The following is a 19711-nucleotide window of genomic DNA, read 5'->3' as shown; positions in this document are numbered from 1 at the left end:
GTTGGGTTGTGAACAAGACATCAATTTACGGTTCTTACTGTAGGTTTCTGATATCTGAGACATGAAAACATCGTAGCTGGGCCAACTTGCAACCTATGGGTGTAGCAAAAAGACGTCTCATGACTGTATTTACTCTTGTGAGTCAGGTTTTAATGAGACACGTGCTCTTGTAAGTGGGTGGCGGGCAACCAAAAAGGTTGGACATCCCAATGTCGACCTGAGTATTCATGGGAATATTCTTTTCAAGCAATTGTGCATCCGTAATGTAATGCCCACAAGGATTCGTGAACATCCCTATGCATGTTCGTAGATCGGTGAGCAAATACATGTCATGTCAACAGGAGCCGGGGAGCAGATCCGTCTGCCGGAGCTTCTAGAGCATTTGACGAGTTTCTTTCATCTTATTTCACCAGGGGTGGAGAGCAAGGCCGCGTGATCTATGAGCCGCCATCTCCGGGGGGAAGGGGAGTTGACAAGCGAGCGACGGCGAGATGAGGCTAAGCTGGGATGTTCGCTTGGCTTAGGCGTTCTTCGGCTTCTCAGGGATTCAATAGACTATCCAACAAGACTGGACCCCTTCTGATATGGATGCTATTTCTAGGGGACCGGCCACCGGCCAGCGAGGCGGATTGGGAAAAGAATGCGCTAGTCGGCCTTCTCGAACTTGGCTTGACAGATGAAAATAAGAACGGCGAGGCGAGGCGAGACGAACCGAGTATTGATAATTTAGTGAGAGGAAAGGAGATTGAGGGTCCAGAAGATGAAAGTGACATGCTTCACCTGCCAGTCAAAACTGTTGGACAAGGTAATTCTGCGACATAGGACATGAGCCTCATTAGAAAGAGATCCACCACGGATTGATACTCAATACTGTACTGTACGTTGTCGTAGCTGGAGAGAACAACAATAACAACCTATACAGTACCTAACCCCTCAGCCCCTCCAGCTACCTAATCAGTGGTCAATTTCCAGGGACCCGGGACCCTCGTCTCCCATCCCGGGGCTTACAGTACGGTCAACGAACGGCGACCCAAAGACTGGGGAGTCCCCTGAGATCAAGCAGGCCCCCTGATATCCGGCCCAGGTGGGCGGGTTAGGATGACCCTGGCTTCGTCATGGCCATGAAGAGGCGGCGAACCAGGAGGGGCAGTGGTTCTGGAAAAGCAAAAGGGGCTTCTGAATTACGAACACAGCATTACCGCAATCGAGTTGGAGTTGCTTTGCGGTCATTCATTACCTTATGTATGTATGTATGTCTTGCGGCAATGCATGCAATGACGTGGATATGTGAGATAGCTGAGAGAAATGGCGTCTCCTAGGCAATGTTTGTTGATAAACTTGGACACGGCATTTCATATTTCCTTTTTCTTATGTTCTTCTACCAAAGTTTATTGCTAGGTAGTCTACCTTAGTCTGGTCGAACGACTGAATCTCACACTGTACACTTTGTACTCCACCACATCCATTGATTGGCTTCCCGTCCGACGGGCCGCTGACATGTACCGCGGTAGACAAAATCTTCTTTGATCATTACAATTAAAAGAAAAAAAAAAAAAAAGCCAAAATTACTCCCTCTCTTGTCATTGTCTGGCCTGCAGTAAAGATAGGTCAGGTGGTTCGGATACCACGTCAGCGTTGAAGACGTTGAGATGGCCAAAGTGTCAGTGCAATATCATGGATTACATGCTAATTATAAAAGTCGGTGCCAAAAAGAAAAGCCCCCAAAAGGCTTGTCATGGTCTAAAAACAAAAGAGCCGCAGCTGGATCTATGCACGTGGCTTTGACGATGATGAATTACATGTAAATCTACCCAGCTTCCTGGTTGTCAAATCTCGCATGAATCTTCTGTCTAAATGAAGCATTGTAAATCTCCTTGGCAAACCCCTGGATGCGATACGACACCGACTTCTGGGAGAAAGAACTCAGTACTACCCATTCGACAACCTATACGCTATACGGTACGCAGGTTGGATGCGAGACAAAAGCAATCAAAGACATGTCAGTCCGAGCGCGAACACAGCAGTGGGAATAGGTTCATGAGATCAGTCTTTGTGCTAGGTGATCACAGTACGATAAACGCTATGGCTTCGGGACCGTACAGTCGCCGTCAGCCTCTACTGTATCTTTACTAGCATCGTCCGGGGAGCTGAAGCCGGACATGTCATAAAAAGGGGTGCCAGAGCTAAGAGAATGCAGTAATTACCTTCTGTACAGTATAGAATGGATGGAGTCGACAAACTCCAAGATGAGACGGAGGTTAGAAACGATACGGCCAAGATTTTCCGGTGGGAATGATAATCAACTTGCGGGACTGTCGGATGCCTCACTGAATAACAATCTCGCTCGACTCTCTTGACTCTTCTGACACCATTCCTCTCCTATTATTGGCATCAAGACTACCCCTTGGGCATTGTTAAAATGAATCGAGACAAGATGGGGCAATGAAAAGTATTGGAACAGTGCTACCCAATAGTGCAGGTAAACTGAGAGGGTTTGAGGTTGTGCTCCAAAGCTACCTTGTTCATACATAACAACTCCAACTAAGAATGCACAATACAATACCTACAGTACAATGCAAAACAATGCAAGTGTGTGATTCACTGAGCCAACTGTAGGTTTCATGCATCCCATCGAGTCAGGTTCTGACTGAGAGTCATTTACAGCCCAACCTTTGAAGTTGTAACATCCACTGCATAGAAAGTCCACCAAAACTTGATTCGAATGCATGTAATACCAGATCTGGATGCAGAGCAATATGCACAACATAAATTCGCTAGATAACAACGTTCCTGATGAGTTGACTAGCTAGAGACATAAGTAGACTATGGATGGTAACGACAACAAACATACGGAAGCTCCCACAATTGGTGTACGCAATGGCATGCGGTCCACCCAGCTAAAAGGCGTTGGATCCAAGGATGACGTTGCTGCTCGCACTGTCGCCGTCTCTGCCACAGTCATTAATCTCTCTGGATAAGCACTTGATTTGTCCAAAGGGTATCTGTCGACAGCCATTTCTAAGTTTCGATTCGACAACCCTTCTAGAAAGACACCGGTATCGATGTCCAATCCAGGCAGCCTCTTCAAAGAGGCTGACAATGCCAAGTAAAAGAGGTGGCTTGTGAAGTTGCGGTAGAGAGGAATCAAGACGCAGTAGGCCAGCCTCCTTCATCGTCACTGCTATTTTTTTTTTTTCACAGGCCCCCACATTAAGCTAAACAATTTAGAAGTGCATTTAACTAGCATGGAACCTAATGTTAAGCACAGTACTGTACTGCATAGATAGTGATTAAAGCATCTGACACTTCATTGTTAGATGAAAGAGGCATCATAGCATTATATACTTATGATGATGTTGTATATCTTGATATGCATTCAATCTCACGCTTCAATGGCATCTCAGGGGATGACGATCCACTGTGGGCTTCTGTTCAGGCGGGCAATAATTGAACAGCGCTGAAGACCCCACCAATTTGCGCCTTCCATGGGTACCTCTGGCGAGTGGCTCATCACAGTGCGCATACTGTCGAGACCCCCCATCTCATCATCTCTCTCATGGATCCCAGGCTTACCAGGCCAGGCCAGGCCAGGCAAGGTCAAGACATGGAAGACAAGACAGGAGGGAAAAAATAAGGGCCTCCACTCTGGATTCTCCAAGTCAAAAGGCAAGGCAGGCAAAGTGCAGGAGAGAAGAGAAAAAAAAAAGGGCACAACGCAGAGGGAAACCGCTGTCACCTCCCCAACCACAACCCATCCACCTTCTTCAAACCCCCGTCTCCCGTCTCCCGTCCGCCGTTTTCCCGTTCCAGATCATCACGGACATTTACTGGGACCTGTTCCATCTTCTTTTTCTTCTTCTCTCCTCCTTCCCTCTCTACCTCTACCCCTTTCCTCAATCCTTCTTCTTCCCCTCTCCTCCCCCGACTTTTTGTCGACATCTCCAGTCGTCTACTCTACTCCTCTTCTCTCTCCCTTTGATTACATACTCCTCCGTAGTTCGCATCTGGTTCGTCCAAAGCTTCAGCCCTTACGTCGACGAAAATCCACGACTTTTGCACCAACGAGAGACGAGTTTGCCGCGCGAATCCAATCCCCCCTTTTTCGCAACACTATTTTATACAATAGCAGTGTGGAATATTTTATATTTGAGACGTCCAGTGTTCGTGGTTGTCTTAGCTGCATTGCGTGCAGAACAACGAGCAAAAAGTAGCCTCTGACGTTACTCCGCCACTTCGCCGAAATCTTGGACCTAGCAGGACTGACTTCAACGGCCTCCTTCGCTGTGCTGGCTACTTTCCCGCCCTGTTGCCACCACTGTTCACGATATTTCAGTTGCTATTAGTGCCCGCTTTGGTTGCCCAGCGACAAATTGGCATCAGACACATCAAACTTGAACAAACTTTCACTCAGGCGACAATTTTTGCGTCTGACCTACTTCAACTGTTGAGATACCCGACAGTTCAAGTCAGTTGCTGCGTTCTGTGCTTCTTCTCATAGCTACACCGCTTACGACCGAAACGACTATCGGACCCCGATCGACGATTTTGATGCCGCATCATTAGCGCTATATTACGCATACTGTATCTTCCGCGACGCGCATATCTAGGCCGACGTATCTCATACGTGGCTATTTGAAAATCATCAAACCTTAGGTATAAACGACTGCTGGGTAGAATCAGCAGCTCCTTGTCAAACTGGATCCAGTCATCACAATGTCGCAACAACCGCACGACATGGGTTACCTGGACTATGGTACCTCGACCAATCGTTCCCCGAACTCGAGACAGAACTATGCCACAGCTGGTGGCTTCGCTGCCGGACTTTCGCTGCCTCGCCAGGCCCAGCGCCCCTTTGACGCTCCCCTAGGCTCATCTGCGCTTTACCCTGCCGACAGGATTGCAAGTGGTTACAACCATCGCGGTATGGACAACATGGCTGGCGGTATGCAAGGTTATATGCTGGACAACGGTCAGGCTTGGAACTACAACACAAGTGGTGTCGCCACTGTGAACGGAGCTGTGAACGGCCCTGGCCGACAGCGAAACGTCAACCGTCGAGCTGCTCTTCCTCAGGTATGTGAATATGACGGAATCACGAAACTATACTAACACAAACACAGACTTGGACAGACCACAGTGGTCTTGGTATTCATGGTAGCCATGGAGGTCTTCAGCCCTACCAAGGCGGTATGAATAACAGCATGTCAAATGGCAACCTCCGTGTTGACCACCCTGGATCTCACGGTTCTCCCACAGATCTTCGATCAAACACCTCCGATGCCGACCAGCTTATCCCCACTGCCATTGTTATCAAGAACATCCCCTTTGCCGTCCGAAAGGAGACCCTTGCTTCGATTATGCTCGAAATGCATCTTCCTCAGCCATATGCCTTCAACTACCACTTTGACAATGGTGTTTTCCGTGGCTTGGCTTTCGCCAACTTCCAGTCCGCAGAGGACACACGCATGGTCATTGAAGCCATGAACGGTATGGACGTCCATGGCCGCAAGTTGCGCGTTGAATACAAGAAGATGCTCCCTGAGGCTGAGAGGGAGAGGATTGAACGCGAGAAGCGTGAGCGCCGTGGACAGCTTGAGGAGCAGCACAGAGCACCTATGCTGCACCAGCAAAGCTCTATCCAGTCGCTCGGTAGCCTTTCGCAGTCCCAGGCCCGCGGACCTTCGCACCTCGGCATGCTCGACGCGTCCAGGGTTCAGTCCCCCTCAATTACCATGCCTGGAGATGTCGATCTGAATGATCCTCAGACCCTCGAGTTCTACACTGAGCTGGTTATGTTCCGCCGTGATGACTCGCGTGAAATTCTGGTCTTCCCTCCCGGTATCGCCCCTGAGCACCGCCGATCTATTCACATCCTTGCACACAACATGGGTCTTGAGCATCAATCTATGGGAGAGGCCGAGTCCCGACAGCTTACCGTGCTCAAGCGACAGCAGCCTTCACCCACTGCCAACATTCACACCCAACCAGCTACCAGCCTCGATATGCATAAGCGTGGCCTCAGCCGTGCCGCCACCTTCGACTTTGCTGCGGATCGCGAGACGAGGGCTGCCAGCAGCAACTACGCCCATGTCATCGGTCGCCAAGGCCCCACTCTCGAGTTGCCTGGAAGCCCTGATGGAAACAGCATTCCCAACAACCTCCGAGCTGCCAAGAGCTTTGCCGATCTCCGATCTTTCACCCCTAGCCCTTCGCAGGCATCTTCCAGCTACCTCGGGCCCTCTGGTATGAACAACATGGGTGGTAACTCCACTGCGCGTTTCGGTGATTACATGGGTAGTGGTGGTGCCATGTCTCCTTCGGGCCACCCTGGCAGCGCCGGTACTCCCGGTCCCAAGAACGAACAGGCTCTCCTCAACAGCCTCAACAACCTGAACTTGGGTTACGATCCCACTTCCATGCAGAACCAGGCGCGAAGCACTCCCGGCGCCATTGGCAGCCAGCGCCCTGGTAACAGCTCTAAGGGAGCTCCCGAGCGCCAGCCCCGCGGACCCGAGTGGGAGTCCAACGCCGGATTTTCTGGACGTCGTGCCAACGGCCACGCCACACGAGGTAGCGGTATGTCGAACGAAATATGATATTATGAGTATGTGCTAATTTTGACATAGACTCGTCGGATAATGGAGCTCGTGTCGGCTCTAGCTCCACTAACGCCTCGCGATACCACTGAGTGTGATCGTTCGCTTACCCCTGGTGGGCCAAGGCCTGAGCGACCTGGAGACCCGTCGCCGGCTACATTTGCGTGTGTCCTTATGGATTAACGACAACGAAAACGACGCATCGATATTTTACATCGCATTTGCTATTACGACTTGTAATATTTACATACCTGGGGAAGTGTCGACAAGCTTTCGCCTTGTCCTGTCTTGTTAAACCCCATTGCATATAGTTTACGTGGGAATGGTTTTATGACTTTTTTGAAGATTGTTGGGGACGAGTGGCCTTCAAGTGGCCGACTTGATGACAGCCACCGATGAGAGAGTATGGGATAGGATATCTGGATACACAATGTTTTCAACACACCTGGGCAACCAAACATGGAAGGTCACGAACCAATTGGCAACACGCATAACCTGGAATACCCTCGCCTGTACCCCGACAAGACCTACGACCACTACCTGACGATTATGACGCTTTTACGACGTTACGTCTAGACAGCTATACCGGCTTCTCCTCATCAGGCTGTGTACATCGCCAGCGATGGGAGGAGTTGCCTCGGCGACTACAACCTACTACTATACCCACCAAATAATTTCTGTCTAGGCGCTGCTCCTGGCATGACCGCGACGATGAAGACGATATGGAGACGCCCGAGTCCGGCTATTGGACTCTAGGGCACGCAACAGGCGGCTGATGGAGGAGTGAGGGCCGCGTTGGAATGGAAAAGAAAAAAGTTACAATTACCCGGTTTTGCATTAGTTGCTTATTGTTTCAGTTTATGGTTCTGTTATAGTTTCTGATTTTGTGCCCAGATGACCATGGTGAAGGGTCTCTGGTGCCGCTCCGTTTAATTCTGAATTTGCTTGGTAGCGAGGATTGGAAGGCCTTGGGGAGAAGGTAGCGCGTGTATGGCATAGGGAGTATAGTAGGAGTTGTAAACGAATAAGAGGATGATCAGCGAAGACCAGAGAAGAGTTGAGTGACTTGTGCCTATTTTCAAGCTACCAAGTAACTGCATGTGTTTGTGTGTTTATTCAATATACGTAATTTTGCTACACTGTCCATGGATCGAGTGAATGGCTGATATACATGCCTGAGGTTGTTTGCCTACCTATCGTCTACTTGTTGGCAATTGCAGGCCTACGTGGTTCTTTCCGCATCCAACTGCAGGCTACATGTCCCAAGCTCAGTTGTCAACAAACTCGACGAGAAAACTCAGTCTGCATGATCCAAACATCAACTTGAACCGCCAAGACCTGAATCTCTTACCTGTAAAGTCTTGATTATTAAGACACTTTCGACAACAGCCGGCATTAATACCTGAAACGATCTAGTCCCCCGCTCTGATAGGACAAGTTCTGCCCCATCGCCTCTATCCACCAACAGGCGACGTCATCTCCACTTGTAAGAGAAGCATTGACTGAGAGTTGACGTTAACGTTGACGTCGGAACTACGGATATTTAACTTCTTTCTCTCTTCGTCATGGCTAGTTTTATCTCTTCTTATCTACCATTTGGAAAATCCGAATCAGCGAATATGGCGACTCCTGAGACGAACAAGCAGTGGACTACTGGGCAGGATGGTCTCGAGAACTTGAAGTTTGGTGACGGAGAGGTTCCGAAGCCTAAGGATGGTGAGGTTCTGGTCAAGATTCATGCCGTTGGCTTGAATTACCGTGACACTGAAGGTGAGTTATCATTTGTTGCCAAAATGAATTGGGCTAACGGTGTAAGTCATCAATGGCGATTATAACCATCACGCCTCAGTTCAAGACACTACCGCTTTGGTGCCCTGCTCCGACATGTGCGGTACTGTCATCCAGAGCTCTTCATCCAAGCTCAAGACAGGAACTCGCGTCATGTCCATCTTCAACCAGACCCATCTCACCGGCCAAGTCAAGGAAGCCGACATGGCCTCCGGTCTCGGCCTTCCTCTCTCCGGTGTTCTAACAGAGTACCGCTGCTTTTCCGCCGACAGCCTCGTCCTCGTCCCGGACTACCTCTCCGATGAGGAGGCTGCCTGTCTACCCATCGCTGCCGTCACAGCCTGGATGTGCATCAACGGCATGCGACCTCTAGGTCAACCAGCTGACGGCAACAAGAAGAAGGAGAGTGTTCTCCTACAGGGCACAGGCGGTGTCGCTATTGCGGGTCTTCAAATCGCAAAGGCAGCTGGTCTCAACGTCATCATCACTTCTTCATCCGACGATAAGCTCGAGCGCGCAAAGAAGGATCTCGGCGCCGACACAGGCATTAACTACCGTACACACTGGGAATGGCAAGACCCCGTCATGAAAGCCACCAACAACCAGGGCGCGGATATCATCTTCGAGACAGGTGGCGCACGTACACTGCGCAAGTCATTCGACTCAGTCGCTTTCGGCGGTCTGATCAACTGTGTAGGCTACCTCTCCGGCAAGGAGGAAGAGGAGGACACCGGCGGCAAGGTTGGCGTCAACGTCCTCGCTCTACGACGAAACGTGACGCTGAAGGGTATTCTCAACGGACCCAAGGATCGGTTTGAGGAGATGGTTGCTTTCTACGAGAAGCACGGTATCCACCCTGTTATTTGCAAGACTTTTGGGTTTGAAGAGGCGAATAAGGCGCTTGAGTATTTGATCAGTGGGCAGCATTTCGGAAAGGTTGTTGTCAAGGTTTCCAAGAGTGGTTAGATATGATAGAGGCAATAATAAAAATCTTAGACAGACTATCCCGATTACTACTATCTGACTTCTCTGAACGGTATAACTGCCTGCAGATAACACAGCATGTTAATGTAAAATACAGCCATTGATATCAGTACTGATCTCAAATAACACAACTTTTTTAAGTACTCAACAACACTACACAAAAAGCCTTGTAATAGCCACTTCTTTTAACGACCATGACTTGATTTAAAAAAAAAAGGATACCTCTACAACTCCAAAAAAGTAGGTCTCGGAGGGAGTCGAACCCTCGCTGGCGGAATCAGAATCCGCAGTCATAACCGTTAGACCACGAAACCAACGCTTTTTACTTGACGATCGAAGCCGTTACAGCTAATTATGTCCGCTACAGCGTCGGCTTGTGATGCCATTTTTGGTATAGCAATAGATTACAACAGTTTTAACTTTGATGGCTAGGTATAACCATTATACTTAAATGTCAACGGTAATGGCTGAAACTGAGACCAACTGCCCCAACGGGGAATTGTTGGAATTGGCATCTGTTGATGTTGCACAAGTAGATAAAATGAATAAAAATCGGGATCTTGAGGGTACCTTGAAGATCTAGACTCATGGTATTGCTTGAAGTGAGGACATGCACTAAAGATGCACATGTACTGCATGGATTTCTTCTTGAATGTGTAAGAGTTCAATTCGTCCATCGCTGTCACGTCTGAGAGAAAAGATGTTCTCTAAGGCCTGGTCTAGGCTACCAAGAAAAGTCTCCCAAGTTTCGGTTCAAGTTAGCATAAGATGACTAAATTATTTCATCTCTCATGCTCTCAGCGGGCAATCCTTCTCACACCCTGACATATGACAAGATACCGTAACTAACTTAGCTCATAGTTATACTAAACTGTATATCAAGTCTTTTCTTCAAATACTCAATATCAGCAACTCTTCGGAACAACTCGTACGTTGGAATCCACCAGGTCCAGCCTGTTAACCAAAGGAGCAAACACAAAATCCTGAATAGGCTTGAGAATGAGTATAATCCCATTCATTCGCCATCCAAGTAACGGAACTAAAGCACCGATAAAAGCATCCATGAGAAAGTGGTTCGCTGTCGCAACAATTGTGATGAGCATGGAAATAGGCCACAGAGGAGCAAGTACACGCATAAATCGATGCGGAGAAAATTGGCATATGCAGACGGCGAAGAAGAGAGCTGTTCCAAAGTGTAAACTCGGCATAGCGGCGATAGTCAGTTGAAATCGATTGTTGTTCCAAACATTAGAGCCGCCAGCTTTACTGTGAAGAACATCGACGAATCCATACTCGGGAGGCAGTAGACGCGGAGGTGAACAGCGCCAAAAGGTAACAATGACAAAAGCGATTACATTGTCAGTAGCGATCGTACGGCGGATTCGTTGGAAGGTCGAAGGCGGGAGATAAGTATAGACGTAAATTAGAAAGAGAATGCCGACGCTGATATGTGAGTAGTAGACCTTGGCGAGGATAGGCATAAGCCACGATTGTTGATGCATTATATACGACTGGAAACGCTGCTCAATATCAAGACCGAAAACTGATTCAATATAAAGAATTTGGAGAGCGTGGTCTCGTGCGCGGTTGAAGACGGCTTCATTGCCTGCGATTGTCCTGGCTGATACTGCTCGGAGACCTTGATATATCCTTCTCATGTCAGCGTTTTCATGTTACTTTCAGAGCACAGTACATACCAGTATGTCAAGTTCCAATACCAGATCTCTATCAAAAATGGAAAAGTGTTGAAGAAGCGTGATAGAAGAACGAAGAGAAAGTTTGGAGCTTTGCGAGTAGGTCGTTCACTTTGTTGAAGTAGAGCTGGCTTCAGAGGCGGCGAGTCGACGTATTTCTGACCATTCTCAATATCTTCCGAGGACTCATTGTATGAAATTTGAGTAACTCTTCGTCTGTTGATGAGACATCCTGCTGTGAAAGCGAGGACAATGACTATAGCATGTGGTTAGATACTAACTTTAGTGGATGATGGGTCAACTTACACACTGGCTCTACAACATTCTTTGAAGCTACAACCATGATCGTGAGAAGATGCAAAACTTTTGGACAAGACAATAGCCAAGAAATAGAACTGTATATAAAAGCAGAATAGAGAATGTGGAAACTGAACCAAAAGAAAAAGGAGGGTAGTGTCAAGATAAAAGGCCAAGCTTCAGGTTACACCCACCATCCAGCAACTTATTGGGTAAACCGCAATAAAAAGTAGGGACGGGACATGGTAAGGTAGGCGAAACAAGGAAACCAGGCACGAGACATCGGGTTGATGACGAAAATAGCTTGTCATGGAGAATAGCAAGTGGATGTACACTTCACACCCGCTTTGACACCCGTTTAAGAGGCTGGCTTGATCTTTTTAGTGTTTCACTACATATTTGATAGACGGTTTTGGTGTTTTCTAGTTGTCGTGTCCAGGCACTTGACATGCATCAAGACTCTTGGCAGGCTTGGTAGTCTATCGGACTTTATTACAAGTCATTGGACCACGAAAATAGTTGTGGTAGGATACTATATTTGCACATTTACTATCTACAACCTATCAGTAGGTATGCGACGCAGCTGTTGTCTGCTATCACAGCGTAAGCTCACATCAGCTCTCGGCATACATATCATGCACCTATAACCAACTATCCAATAAACTCCAATATTCAAGTGTAATAAGCTTGACTCTCATGCTCATTGCCGTCAAATATGTATCAATGCCAAGTCACAGACAGCGGGACATTGCACCCAATGTGTAACCATGTGAGAATTTGTCCATCTTCTTGTGACTTCTGACGAGAACTCACCAGAGATAACAGTCTCCCATTGCGCCACACTTGCAGTTAGCAGGTTGTGGCCAATGTAGTTAATAGAGTTTTCTGCAAGAGCCGTTGAGACTAACCGTCATGGTGAAAGCTTAATGAGAAGCAGCGAATGATTGGATCAGAGTGAGGTGCTTGTCTTTAAACGGGTGAGTGGTTCGGGTTTGACTTGAGCCCGAGATGTCCCTAGCATGCCAGCGCCCGCCCGCCAGATCAGATGAAATCATATGGAAGCCGTGAGAATCTCCAGAAATTCAACCTCGGTGTGGAGTAAATACCCGGAGACTTGGTCTCGAGCCTCGGTCTGAGCCTATCATGACACGACTAACACGTCGTTATTCACAATGCCGAAATGACAACGCCTGTTCGTAGAATCATGATGAGCTCACCTCAAGCAATCTGATGAGTACTTGCCTGCTGCTCAACAGAACGGGTAGTCGTATGAACAGCATCTAAGTTACACACGAAACCAGACCCCGATGCGTAGCTTGACAAACTTCCGCATTCAAGCTGCCCCTTTCCTTAGGGCTGAAATGGCACGACGCTGTAAAGCTTGTTCGACACGACATTTGACACTTGTCTGCCAAGACCATGTACCTTAAATGGTCTTAATATCCGCAGCTTCCGAAGCAACCAAGCAATGGTTCTCTGCGTTTGGCTCTGACGCTCAACAGTGAAACCTCATACATGCAAGTAAACACATCGACATGACCATATATCATAGCAACTCGTACATTAATTATCAAAACTAATCAGAGGAAGAACAACAAGGTTCTCCCTCCATGAATCCTCCGCAAACACTCCATCCCAATCCTCCCCTTCTCCGGGGTATCATAGCATCCCAAATGTGAAAACGAGTTAAAGCACCCAAGACCGATACCTCCAATACGTAAGTCCCCGTGCATATGATACCAAATCGTACCATGGGAAAAGAACTTTCGACGAGACCATAAAATATCAGCAACCTCTTAATAATGAACATGCTTGTCTTTTTTATTCACCAATCGTGAATCGCTCCGAAATGCTCCTATGTGAAATGATGTCCTCCAGCGTGATGTACACTGTTGCAAATGCAACTTCTAGTCCACGACAAGGTGTCATGTTTCCATGACCTATCTCGTTAGACATGTCGAAAGATTGATCGTCGGAACGAATTCCTCAACAGATTCTATGTTGCCATATACACATAGCGTTCGATTACTCGTAGCGTCTCGGGGCGCCAAAGGTATCAAGCACATGCTCTGATGTTCGAATAACCCAGTCGAGCTTGGCTCTCTCGAGATTGGCGAGGAAGGGATCCGTAGGGAAACCGTCCTGGAGACCGCCAATAAGAGGCTGAATGCGTCCAATGAGGAGCTGCATGGTCTGAGTCGTACTCTTGATCACATCGCGAGCGCCGGATTGTTCCCATTCCTGTAACAGATTAGTTTTGGTCGTATCGGTAGGTAGAAGTGAACTCACAAAGGCCGGAAGGTTCTCCGCAAAGGCATTGAGGGCCATTTCGATCCATTCAACTTCCTCCTTGAGACGAGCGTTGGGCTTCAGATCCTTGGAGATTGTGGCAATAACAACAAGCAACATAAGGAGAGGCAAGTTCTCGAACTTCTTTGGAGGGAATCGACTGAGGCAACGGCGGAAGATCTCTTCCTCGCGGCCACTTTGGATCCACTGAATCATGGCATCCTGGTAACGACCCTCCTGGATAGCCTGCTCGACAATTCTGATGCGCTGCATCAAGTCGTGGTCCGCTTCAGGCTCAGTCTGGTTACGCTGACTAGCGTAGGCACCGGCAAGGGCACCAACACTCGCAGTAGGGGCGACGTAGTCAGAGGCCTGCTGGGAAGCCTGTGGGCTGTTCACATGCTGAGAACCGCGGGCGTACTGGGGACTACCGATGAACTGTTGGGCTTGGCTTGCAGCCTGGCTGGGAGCCTGGCTTGGGTGGTAGCTGCCAGCGTGGCTTCCTTGAGCGTGATGCTGACTAGAAGTGGCATAACCATGGTGGGGGATGGGCTGGCCGTGACCAGCATTCTGAGGAATTCCAGAAAGTTCGTGAACAGGCTGCTGCTTGAACTTGAGGAATTCGGCGTGAAGAGTAGCCTGAGAAGCAGCCATGGTCTCGACAATACCAGAAAGATGGGTGATGTGAGATGTAAGCTGGTCGATCTTGGCGCTGTCGGCGGCATGCTGAGACTTCATGTACTCAAACTGATCATGGTACTGCTGGTGCAGCTCACCAGCAACACGCTGCGACGCCTGAGTCGCAATGTTAGTGAAGGTAGGCGTGAGTCGCTGAGTCAGTGTTGCAACAACTTCCTGCTGGACACTCGTAGTGACGGTGTTTCCAACCCGTTCCGAGATGGCCTTCACGAAGTCGCCAGAGCGCAGAGATCTGTTAAGCGCATGAGGGAGGGAGCTCTGAATCTCCTTTTGCACAGAAGATGCAAGGTGGGGCTGTAGCTTGTTCTCGAGAAGATCGGTGACAGCAGCGCCCGCCTTGTCGCCAATGGCGGGAATGACAAGCTCGGTGAATTGGTGGTGGATGAGAGCCTCAAGAACCTTCTGAGTGTTTTCGTTCAGCACCTCCGAAACCATATCAAGGAGCTTAAGTTGGTGCTGGTTGAAATTCTCGTCACGGACACGATTATCCTCATCGATCTTGCCGTGAAAGTTCTTGAAAGACGACTTGAGGGTATCGCCAACGCTCACGTTCAAACGGGCCTCGAGTCCAGAGATGGCAGCATCCAATGCCTCAGAAGAGACAGCAGGTGCGACAGCATTGTTTGCGCCCTTGGCATCCTTATTGCCAGCACGAGGCGTAGTCCCGTTAGTGGCCGCATCACCCTGGTTCGCGGCGTTCGCAGCATTCTTCTTCTTCCGTGACTTTCGCTCAGGCTTCTCCGATTGGGACTCCTTGGCAGACTGGACGGGCGTTTCAGCCTCCTTTGGCTCGCTCTTGGTCTTGGCTGGAGCAGCAGACTCAGATCCACGCTGAACAGACTCGGCCTGAGGTCCAGGGGTGGTCTGCACGTTCTCCTTGTTGCCGCGGTTAACGACACGGACAACGGCTTCTCCGTTGCTGGCGGGAGTCGGGGCCTCGGCAGGTTGGGGGGCCTTGAGCTTCGAAACAGTGACGACATTTTGGGCCACGGCGTCAACTGCGTCAAGCACCTTGTTGTCCTTGGACCATCCAAGCTCGGTCTGCTTGACAAGCAGGCAAGCAACACCCTTGGAATGCATGGCATACAGCTCGAAGAGGGTGGGTTCGTCCGCGTCTTGGACCATAGCAGGTGTGCCAAGAATGTCAAGACTTCGCAGAATTCCCCGGTTAGCGAACGAGTACTCTCGCACACCACTAATGACAGCGGTACTATCCGGCTGAGGGATTGAGGAGTCCTGAGCAACAAGTCGCTGGATGTATTCGGCCTGAGAGACACTCTTGAGGTTATACTTAGGTGCCGACAAGTGGGCAAAGTATATGGAGTTTCGTGTGGGGTGGCCAATGACAATCATGCCAGTGGCGGAGTGGTACATGACACTGCAGACAGCGTCCGACTCCTTGCTGTGGGGGAGATTGAACTCCTGCACCGGCTTACCGAGAGCAAGATCCCAAAGCTGCAGAGTGTGGTTCTGCTTCATTCCGACGATCATGTAACGAAGAGCACATCGCTTCTGGTAAGGTCGCTGCTTATCGAGAAGCAGGACCGAGGTGGGCCAGGCCTTCTCGCCCTCAGGAGTGGTGGCAAGAGTCATCAAGGGCTCCTTGACCTCGAGGGAGGTCTGCGCGGGCATAGGAGCACGCGGGTCAGAGCCCTCCTTGACAGCGGTCAGGTCTCGAACATCCCAGAACTTGACCCGACCAGACTTATCAAGAGAGACAATGACAGAGTCGTCCTGACTGAAGGTGAAGTCCTTGCCGGCCTTACCAGTGTTGATCTTCAGAGAGCATTGCTTAGCAAGGGTTTCGGTGTCGACAACGCGATCGTGGCCTGGCTTGAACAAGTTGTTTTGCAGGATGTAAGAAGGCCAGATGAGGTTGATAGACTTGCCGCGGCCAACAGCAAAGTACTCAGGGTGAATTGTGGAGGTGCGAGCGCGGGTCTTGAGTACACCGCCTGGGGCGTCGCCCTCCTGGGAGCTCATGGGAGGCAAAGCAAAGCCGTACTGCTCCATGTGAGCATCCTCGATGTGATCCTTGTCACCATCACGGATCTGAACCCAGTAGACGGTGCCACTGATGCCAGTGCCGATGATGGCCTCACGATGAGCGCCGTCGTGGTCAGTAGGCGTAACAGACATGGCGACGTTGAAAATACGATCCTTGGTATCAGTGAAGATCTTGGCATCCTTACCATCCTCCTGGCGAATGACACGAAGACCTCCCTGCTTGGACATACCATAGGCCATGTAGTTCTCAGTGGCAGTGTACAGGTTGCGATCGATCTGGTCGAATTCCTTCTTCAGTCGAGCAATGTCCATGATGGTCTCGTCGCGGAACAGAGGTCGTGGTTCAGTTCCCTCCTCCTGAAGCGTAATGGAGATCCACGGCTTCATGGGGAAGTTGAAAACCTTGACAGGAGGTGTCTCCTTTTCTTCAATTACAACAATTTCATCCTGGTCAGCACTCTCCCAGCTCTCCGCAACGCCTTGAGCAGCCTCGTCGACAATCTCGCGAACAGTCTCGGCAACGTCAGCTGAAAGGGCGGCCTCAAGAACACCTTCGTTGTCGCTGCGATCAAGTTCGGCCTGAATGGCCTGAGCGGCAATTTGAGCGCTGTCCTCGAATTCCTTCTTGGACTCTGCGTGGAGCATGTCGTCCAGGTCCTCGGCGATTTCAGCCTGGGCCCGTTCGTACTCCGCGCGCTCAAGCGCCTCAGTGGCATCATGATCAGCCTGCTGAGCAATATCCTCAACAGCCTCCGCGACGGTCGCCTTAGCCGCAGGACTATGGTTCTCGAACCCGGAGGTTGGGGGTGTGCCCTGCTTCACCGAAGGGTGAGACTGGATGGACGCAGTTCGGGTTGCTTTGCGACGAATCTGGTGGGGAGAAGTCGGGAAAGCAGCCCGCTCGCTACCAGCACCAACCGAATGTTCGTGACGGTGAGAGTGGTGAGAATGATGCGAGTGATGCGACGCAGCAGGTGAGTCCTTCTTCAGAATCTGGAATGGCAGAGCACTAGGCGACTGCGGAGCGCGACTGTGGCCCTGGCTCTGAGGAGAAGACTGAGCAAGGTTTCCCAGCAGCTGCTGGAAAAGAGCAGATGTATCAGCCTGGTTCTCCTGGGAGTTGGGATAGTAGGACTCGGAAGCGTTGGAAGGCGCATGAGAGCCGGCATATGAATCGGGGCGGTGTTGGTGGTTCGAGTACTGGTTGCCGTGCGAGTGCTGGTGCTGAGTGTACTGCTGCTGATAAGCGCCCGAGTAACGGGCGGTTTCAGCGGGAGTGTTCTCGGGCGACTGCGGCGTAAGGTTCGTCGAACGGGAAGCCTCGGTCAAAACTGACTGCTGCTGATCGCCTTGGCTAGGCTTGGGGCGGTTGAGAAGGTTCAGCAAGTAGGAACGGGTATCGGCAGGAGGCGAACCGTTGCCAAAAGCTTGCTGCGGGTGGACCTGTGGCTGCTTAGGCTCCTCAGGCTCATGGGCACCACGCATAAGGGCAGCCAAAAGACCAGTAGGGTCAGCAGAAGAAGGCGCAGGCTGGTGGATCTGAGCAGGCAAAGGACTCTGGAGGATACCGCGGCCCTGCTGGGCATGCTGCTGGAACTGGTTGAACTGATGCATTTGGTGCTCGGGCGACAGCTGCTGATGGGGCTGCTGAGGAGATTGATGCTCCTGCTGCAACTCCTGAGGCTGCTGGGCTGGCTGCTGGTTGTGGCCATGAGCGCGTGCCTGCGCAGTCTGGCTCTGCGGCTGCGAACCACCCGAACCACTGAACTTGAGTAAGTTCAGCAAATTGGCAGTGCGATCAGAATTGTTGCCCATGTTGTTGGACGGCGGCGTAGGAGCCGGGGGCATGTCAAGGTTATCCATGGCAACAGCCTAGGAATTGGTGTCGAGTGCGGACTCGAAAAGAGTTACCGCTTGGTTTTGGGTGCTTTGAGTCTGAAGGTGATTCAGAACTGAAGGGAAAGCGGCAAAGGGAAGCGGAGGCGGACGAAAGCAAAGCAAACGGGCCGATCAGATTCCGAGAGAACGCCAAGAGAAAGGATGAAATAGGATGATGATTAGGTAGAGAGTAAAAAGAGAAGGAGGGGAAAATGAGAATGCGATGATAGAATTGGAGAAGAGATGCGATTCTATTTTTTTTTTATTGCCTTCTTCGATGATGAGGCGAAGGTGGGTGGTTGCGTGGGTGAGAAAAAAACAAAAAAGTCGCGAACCGAGTTGATGACGGTGAAGACCAGGTCAGGTCAGGTACCTGATACCTCTCTCAGGAAGGTAAAAATGGCTGGTAAGTGGCACTGACACTGGCACTGACCGGCACTGGCAGAGCACCTAACGGTAGTAGGGTGTTTGCGCCTGGTGTGGTACCTTTTTGCTAGTCCAGCAAAGTAAAGCTAGCGGGAATGTTTGTAGAGGAAGAGCAAAGAAGGTGATGATGGCAAAGCAAATAGAATTATCTGTGCACTGCTGCAAGTGTTTGGGGCGGCCTCGGAAAGTAACTTCAATGAGTGACTTTGGTTTCAATGATGAAATTGACTTTGAAAACTGCCAATGCACTGGCTGATGCTGTAGCAACCCAAGGACAAGCGGGTATCAACTGATAGAGGTGTAGGTTACCAGTAAATACGCCCACGTTGCTCAAGGCTAACAGGGACAGTGTACTTTGAGGTGATGCGATGTGACGGGAGGGAAGAAGAAATAGATGGATGTTTCCACCTCACTATTCCCCGTACTGTACAGGAGGGAGGGAGGGAGCTAAGGTCTAAGGTCCCTGGGCCGAGTGACGTGGTTGATTCGGGCTGGTTGATTGTGATAATGGATGTGTGTGTGTGTGCTGCTAGGTACCTCAAATGTTGTTTCTTTGACCTCTACATCATTTGACACAAAGAGATATTTTACTCGAGTCAAAGGGATATTTAGCTTTACCGTCGACTGCATTCGTTATCTGTCCTTCAACGGTACCAAATAACTCAAAGTGGCTGATGCAGAGCTCAAAGCTCCAACTGTTCAATGAACCACTCCAGCTAAGACATGCGCAGTATTGGTCGCATAGCGCCCAGACTGCCAGCTGTCAAGTCACCGCCTCTTACAGCTCGATTGGACAGGCAATGGTTCCAGATCGCAACACTTCCTGTACAGTACATTATTAGTGACTCAGAGTCTAATCAAACAAAGCCTGAGATGGGATCCGATCCGATTCGATTCGAGCCTGAAAAGAACTGTGATCCCTGCCTTGTGCATACATATGCAGCCAAACTGCAAACCAAACTGCATACTGCTTGTTGCCCAACATTTGTTGAAGAATTTCTGAGACCAACCTCATGTCTTTAGTAGCCGAAGGAACTCCTGCACAGAAGAGTT

The 19711-nt window shown here is 49.9% G+C and overlaps 5 protein-coding genes and 1 non-coding gene across 6 annotated transcripts; 3 read left to right on the top strand and 3 right to left on the bottom strand.

Annotated features, from left to right (window-relative positions):
- Positions 1-507: 507 nt before the first annotated feature.
- B0J16DRAFT_322992 (uncharacterized protein) lies at positions 508-1072 on the top strand (the record flags this gene model as incomplete). Its single annotated transcript, XM_046125744.1, has 3 exons — positions 508-805; positions 840-877; positions 923-1072. 3 exons carry the CDS (start codon positions 508-510, stop codon positions 1070-1072), a joined length of 486 nt encoding a protein of 161 aa, XP_045980093.1.
- A 3394-nt stretch (positions 1073-4466) lies between these two features.
- B0J16DRAFT_172471 (uncharacterized protein) lies at positions 4467-6756 on the top strand. The gene is made up of 3 exons (XM_046122438.1): positions 4467-5073; positions 5121-6576; positions 6627-6756. Exons 1-3 carry the CDS (start codon positions 4714-4716, stop codon positions 6686-6688), a joined length of 1878 nt encoding a protein of 625 aa, XP_045980092.1. The 5' UTR covers positions 4467-4713; the 3' UTR covers positions 6689-6756.
- A 1092-nt stretch (positions 6757-7848) lies between these two features.
- Positions 7849-9399, top strand: B0J16DRAFT_364204 (uncharacterized protein). Its single transcript, XM_046129922.1, has 2 exons — positions 7849-8366; positions 8413-9399. The coding sequence occupies exons 1-2, from the start codon at positions 8162-8164 to the stop codon at positions 9348-9350; spliced, it is 1143 nt and encodes a 380-aa protein (XP_045980091.1). The 5' UTR covers positions 7849-8161; the 3' UTR covers positions 9351-9399.
- A 211-nt stretch (positions 9400-9610) lies between these two features.
- B0J16DRAFT_t237 lies at positions 9611-9682 on the bottom strand. Its single transcript has one exon. It is a non-coding gene; the product is annotated as a tRNA-Gln (tRNA).
- Positions 9683-9927: 245 nt separating this feature from the next.
- B0J16DRAFT_417169 (PAP2 superfamily-domain-containing protein) lies at positions 9928-11540 on the bottom strand. Its single transcript, XM_046133659.1, has 3 exons — positions 11369-11540; positions 11066-11318; positions 9928-11018 (listed from the first exon to the last, which is right to left on the bottom strand). Exons 1-3 carry the CDS (start codon positions 11403-11405, stop codon positions 10274-10276), a joined length of 1035 nt encoding a protein of 344 aa, XP_045980090.1. The 5' UTR covers positions 11406-11540; the 3' UTR covers positions 9928-10273.
- Positions 11541-13276: 1736 nt separating this feature from the next.
- On the bottom strand, positions 13277-18534 carry B0J16DRAFT_172441 (uncharacterized protein). Its single transcript, XM_046122437.1, has 2 exons — positions 13649-18534; positions 13277-13600 (listed from the first exon to the last, which is right to left on the bottom strand). Exons 1-2 carry the CDS (start codon positions 18215-18217, stop codon positions 13385-13387), a joined length of 4785 nt encoding a protein of 1594 aa, XP_045980089.1. The 5' UTR covers positions 18218-18534; the 3' UTR covers positions 13277-13384.
- Positions 18535-19711: the final 1177 nt, after the last annotated feature.

This window comes from Fusarium flagelliforme (genome assembly GCF_020744385.1).
Source record: "Fusarium flagelliforme strain FIESC 12 MPI-CAGE-AA-0113 chromosome Unknown B0J16scaffold_6, whole genome shotgun sequence".
In the NCBI taxonomy this organism is placed as follows: domain Eukaryota; kingdom Fungi; phylum Ascomycota; class Sordariomycetes; order Hypocreales; family Nectriaceae; genus Fusarium; species Fusarium flagelliforme.
Note: the sequence above shows the minus strand (reverse complement) of the source record. Positions and strands in the feature narration are given on the sequence as shown.

Coding starts and splice junctions, on each gene's coding strand:
- B0J16DRAFT_172471 (XM_046122438.1), top strand. CDS start 4,714: ATGTCGCAACAACCGCACGACATGGGTTACCTGGACTATGGTACCTCG. Junction 5,074..5,120: donor GTCGAGCTGCTCTTCCTCAG/GTATGTGAATAT, acceptor ACACAAACACAG/ACTTGGACAGACCACAGTGG. Junction 6,577..6,626: donor CCACGCCACACGAGGTAGCG/GTATGTCGAACG, acceptor ATTTTGACATAG/ACTCGTCGGATAATGGAGCT.
- B0J16DRAFT_417169 (XM_046133659.1), bottom strand. CDS start 11,405: ATGGTTGTAGCTTCAAAGAATGTTGTAGAGCCAGTGT. Junction 11,319..11,368: donor GAATGTTGTAGAGCCAGTGT/GTAAGTTGACCC, acceptor CACATGCTATAG/TCATTGTCCTCGCTTTCACA. Junction 11,019..11,065: donor TATTGGAACTTGACATACTG/GTATGTACTGTG, acceptor TGACATGAGAAG/GATATATCAAGGTCTCCGAG.
- B0J16DRAFT_172441 (XM_046122437.1), bottom strand. CDS start 18,217: ATGGATAACCTTGACATGCCCCCGGCTCCTACGCCGCCGTCCAACAAC. Junction 13,601..13,648: donor CGGAGAACCTTCCGGCCTTT/GTGAGTTCACTT, acceptor AATCTGTTACAG/GAATGGGAACAATCCGGCGC.
- B0J16DRAFT_364204 (XM_046129922.1), top strand. CDS start 8,162: ATGGCTAGTTTTATCTCTTCTTATCTACCATTTGGAAAATCCGAATCA. Junction 8,367..8,412: donor GAATTACCGTGACACTGAAG/GTGAGTTATCAT, acceptor TAACGGTGTAAG/TCATCAATGGCGATTATAAC.